Genomic DNA, 4839 nt, shown 5'->3' on the forward strand with positions numbered 1-4839 from the left:
AACTTTACGGTGCGACCGGCCGATGTGATGGACCAGCTAATAATTCAATTAGACATAATTGTTGATCGACTCCAATGTCGGCCGGTTGTGCGCTCCTCTCGCGCACCGGCACGCGGGAGGGTCAGCACCGGAGCCCGCGCCAAAGGTGGCAACGATTGACCGCGACCACCGAATGGATGTGCTGAGGAACACCCGGGAATGAGAAAAACGGAGTGGTGGAGGAAGAAAATGTCTTGTTTTAGTGCACCGTCCGGCACTGAGCGGTCAGTTCTATTTCGGAGGTGTTACCGTGAGGTGTGATGATCGACGAAAGTGAAGTGTTCGTGGTTTGACGTCGTTTTTCCCTGAGTAAAGCTCACCGTCATCATGTCGATAGGAAAACACTTACTCGTCGATCTTTGTCTATTGCTCGTCTGGTGTGGTGCATCGGAAACGCTTACCGTCAGCGAGCCCCCCATAACAGCTACCACGCTGCGGACGCTTGGTAGCAATGTAACGTCCTCGATCGCATCCAACCGAACGGCGGAAGATTTCGACGAGAGCGAGCTTCACTGCTCGAACATCGACATCCGTAATGGTCTGAGCCAGTTGCGGCTCATACAGAACTGTACGGTCATCAATGGGTACCTTCATATGATGCTGATGGATGGAGTGCCCACGGCGGAGTTTACAAAGTACAGCCTGCCAAACTTGAGGTAAATTAGAGGGGTGTTTTCTTCGCTTGCCCTTCGATCGTCTTTGACACGCCGTTTCCACTTTCCTCGCAGAGAGATTACCGGCTATTTGCTTCTGTTCCGCTTGATCAACCTTGTCTCGTTGCGGAATCTGTTTCCGAACCTTATGGTGATCCGTGGCCATCAGCTGATCCGGAATTATGCGCTGATCCTTTACGACATGAAGGGCATGATTGAGGTACGTTCGTCGACCAACGTGACAATATTTCGGAACGATTCTAACCCTCTCCCACCCTTCCAGCTTGGCCTGAAGAATCTTATCGCCATACAGCGCGGTTACATCTACACGCAGCACTGTCCTCTGTTGTGTCATCTCGATACGGTAAATATTGGGAAAATATTAATCCGCACCATCGAGCGAGTGAACTCGAGTGTCTCTTTTTTCCGCCTGTTTAGATAGACTGGAGTTCCATAACGGTTCCGACCAATACTACGAAGAATCGGAACTACTTCGAAACACCAAAGGTACGGTGTAATAGCGTGGAAGTGTGCCGTGGCTGTGAGCCAAAGTACTGCTGGGGGAGCACAAGTTGTCAGAAGTTTTACAACGGCTACAATTTCAACGGTAACGGAACTTTTCCACCGGATAGCTTCTCGTCCCTGCCACAGTTTATGCAACATGTTTCCCATTGTAGGAAAAATCAAATGTCATAAGCAGTGTCTTGGTGGGTGCACCGGTACGAAGGACACGGACTGTAAAGTCTGTCGCGGTTGGAAGGAAGGAAAACGGTGTGTCGAACAGTGCTCACACGAACGGTAAGTTGTTATATGGAATATATACCCGTGTCCAATATATTCTCATACAGGCCCATTTTCCCCATTCAAATATTAATCATCCATCGCTATTTTCTATCATATTCTAAAGATTTGGGCGTTGAAGAACTGGGCCAAAGTGGACATGTTTTGCTATATTTGATAGAATATATGGCCACTCAAAATAACTCATTGGATTTAGATCTCGAAAACTTGCAGGCCAGTCTTTCTGGTCGAAAAAGTCAGTTAAATTCGTTCGGTACCAGATATGGATTAGATAAGCAGTGTTAAAAGGTGTTAAAGCAACTTATCATGTTAAGCAACTATCCTCTACATTTATTTTTCTATTTTTGTGCTCTCGGTGCGCTACCATGGCGACCATGATAGAATTTACGCCTTAGAATTTAGACCTTACCGGTTTTTGATAAAAACAATCGGTATTTTTGACCATTTTTGAATACACCCACTTCAATCGTGACGGTTTTAGAACCATGGAATTTTTCTATTAATATACAGAAGATCCTTGGACCTATGAGACCACAATCTGTCGTTTTGAACAGTCTGGGATTGCTTCAGGATAAATAGTTTTCATCAGAAATGGCAAACCCTCTGCCAGCGTACCGAGATAGCGTTTTATCATCTTATGCATCAACTATGTTAATTTTTTTTTAAATACAATGATATTTAACACGAATCCCAACCGAGACCGGACCCTCCCCTGTACGAGAGGACTGACTATCCACGTACAACAGGGAAACAAGTCTCGTAAGCCTTTAATGGGCAGGCATGACCAAGAGGTCGTTACGTCAAGAAGAAGATATTTAACAATGAGTGATAACAACCAAACAACCATTTTTAATATCTTGTGTACACACACTAGTATATGTAAAAAATATGTAGAAAATGGCATGGGAATATATTGGATACCGTGTAAAACAACAATCCAAAAATGCTATATCTCAGCTAAATCTCTTGATTCTTTAGATTACAGTATCGTCACACAAATCGATGCATCACGTGGGAAAGCTGCCTGAAGCGCGGTGGCAGGCACCACCTGAAAGAGTGCGTCCTCGAGTGTCCGGCCGGGTACAGCCCGACCAACGTCGACCAAGAAGTGGCCGACTTCGACGCCCACACGTGCTTCCCCTGCCAAAACCGCTGCCCAAAGGTGTGCGACAGTGCGGACATAATGTACCTGTCGGATGTGGATCGGTTCCGTGGTTGCACGGTGATCAACGGATCGTTGCACATCCGCCTGAAAGAGGATCACCCGGATCTGATCGGCGAACTCAAGAGTGGCCTGATGGATGTGGTGGAGATTATGGGCATCCTGAAGGTGTTCCGTTCGAACTTTATTTCGTCGCTCGAGTTTCTGCCCAGCCTCGAGATCATCCACGGGCAGGAAACGGGCGATAATACCAACTTTTCGCTGATGGTGTACGAAAACAGCAACCTGCAGCGGCTGTGGAACTTTGAAGAGAAGAAGATGCTGCAAATCATGTCCCGTGGGATGTACTTCCGGAACAATGCGCTCCTGTGCAACGCACACATCGTGACGCTCCGGAACATCACCGAGTACGACAACTCGACCGATACGATCGATTGGGGCTCGAACGGGTACATGCAGGCGTGCTATGTGGAACATTTTCGGGTCCGCTCGGAGGTGCTGTCGAGCCGGAACGTGACGGTGTACTGGGGGAAGTATCTGGGCAAGACGCAACATCGGTTGCTCGGCTATATGATATACTACATCCGCACGAACGGGGACAAGACGCCGTACGAGGGCCGTGATATGTGCTCAAAGTTTGGCTGGAGGACACGCTTCGTGCAGCTGGAGAGTATGGTCATGAAGGGAGAGTGGTACATGTACAATTTGACCCGACTGAAACCGTACACGCGGTATGCGTTCTACGTGCGGACGTACTTCAACGAGACGATCAACAGCTCCACCGACCATGTGGGGCTGTCTGAGGTACACTACTTTAAAACGGCTAAAGATCGGCCGACATCACCGCAGCATGTGCGCACGGTGCGGAAATCGGACACGTCGATCACACTCGGCTGGGTGTTGTTTCCGTCCGAGCTCGAACTGGTGTCTCTGTACCACGTGGATGTGTTCATCGAACCGGACGAACCGGGCAAGTTTGATCAGCGAAACTTTTGCCTCCATCCCCATGAACCGTCGGTGTCGAATGGGGCAGCGGATGACGCGGTGGACCTTTCCGCGGCCTGTAGCAAGGAGTTTTGCTGCGATCTACTCGAGCTCGAGGAGGAAGCTGACGACGAGGACGGTGATGATGAAGAGGTAACCGGACCGGATGGATTTTTCGGCGAGCATAAGCCGAACAACGAAGACGACGACGACGACGACGACGACGACGACGACGACGACGAAAAGGACAGACCGTCGTCTCGTGGGAGAAGAAGGAAACGATCGATAGAAGAATCGACACGGAGGGCCAACAAAAAATCGTCCGTCGTATATGACGAGTTTGAGAAGAGTATGCTCAACCTTCTTCGTGACGCTGGTGCGGAACGACAGGAACAGCAGCACGGTGGACGGTCACGGCGTGACACGGAGGAGATAAAGTTTGTCAATCGGATTGCAGCGCGCTCGTTCACCACGGACAACTATCAGTACACGGTGGAAGGGTTGGAACCGTACAGGTATTACATCTTTCAGCTGTTCGCGTGCAGCGAAAACAACACCATGTACTGCAGTGCGTACAGTTTGTACGCGGACCGTACCGACCGGTCCCCGTTCATCGATCAACTCAACGTGACCATCCTTACGGACAATCTGATCGCCACGGCTAAGGTGCAATCGAACGATACCGCATTTCTGGTCGTGAAGACAACGATCGGCGATCGCATTGTGCTGCACTTTCCCGAACCAAAGCAAGTGAACGGACTGACGGTGGCGTACCGTATCGAGTTGGAGTGGATGAACGGGACGGTCATAAAACGCTCGTCACGCTGTATCACTCGACTCGAGCACGAGCAGCAACAGCATATCCATACGATCCGGGATGTTTCCCCCGGGGAGTATCTTATTCGGGTGCAACTGATTTCGCTTGCCGGTCCGGGTCCGTTTACCGAGTGGATGTTTATCCGTGTTCTAGCGCCACCGCCTCCAGAAGAGATGGGACACAGGGGTACGCAGCTTCGCGATGGACTGATCGCGTTTGCCGTCGTATTGATTTTTGCCGCGTTCGGTGGAGCGGGAGCATTTATGTGGAAACGGCGGCAACGAGGAGGGGCGGGCTGGCAGGACGATAAGATTCCTCTCGCGGACAACGATGGGAATCAAGTCGAGTTGGACGATGGGTTCGTCAACTGTTCCTTGAAGTGA

The 4839-nt window shown here is 49.9% G+C and overlaps 1 protein-coding gene across 1 annotated transcript; it reads left to right on the forward strand.

The window, feature by feature from the left end:
* Positions 1-366: 366 nt before the first annotated feature.
* Positions 367-4839, forward strand: LOC131293291 (insulin-like peptide receptor). Its single transcript, XM_058321372.1, has 7 exons — positions 367-695; positions 768-912; positions 976-1056; positions 1131-1299; positions 1370-1490; positions 2472-3821; positions 3915-4839. The coding sequence occupies exons 1-7, from the start codon at positions 367-369 to the stop codon at positions 4837-4839; spliced, it is 3120 nt and encodes a 1039-aa protein (XP_058177355.1).

Source organism: Anopheles ziemanni, chromosome 2 (genome assembly GCF_943734765.1).
Source record: "Anopheles ziemanni chromosome 2, idAnoZiCoDA_A2_x.2, whole genome shotgun sequence".
In the NCBI taxonomy this organism is placed as follows: Eukaryota; Metazoa; Arthropoda; class Insecta; order Diptera; family Culicidae; genus Anopheles; species Anopheles ziemanni.

What these genes read in the sequence shown, in the direction of transcription:
- LOC131293291 (XM_058321372.1), top strand. Translation starts at nt 367, where the DNA reads ATGTCGATAGGAAAACACTTACTCGTCGATCTTTGTCTATTGCTCGTC. An exon ending in TGTTGTGTCATCTCGATACG is followed by an intron (nt 1,057 to 1,130) that starts GTAAATATTGGG and finishes CCGCCTGTTTAG; the next exon opens with ATAGACTGGAGTTCCATAAC. An exon ending in GAACAGTGCTCACACGAACG is followed by an intron (nt 1,491 to 2,471) that starts GTAAGTTGTTAT and finishes TTGATTCTTTAG; the next exon opens with ATTACAGTATCGTCACACAA.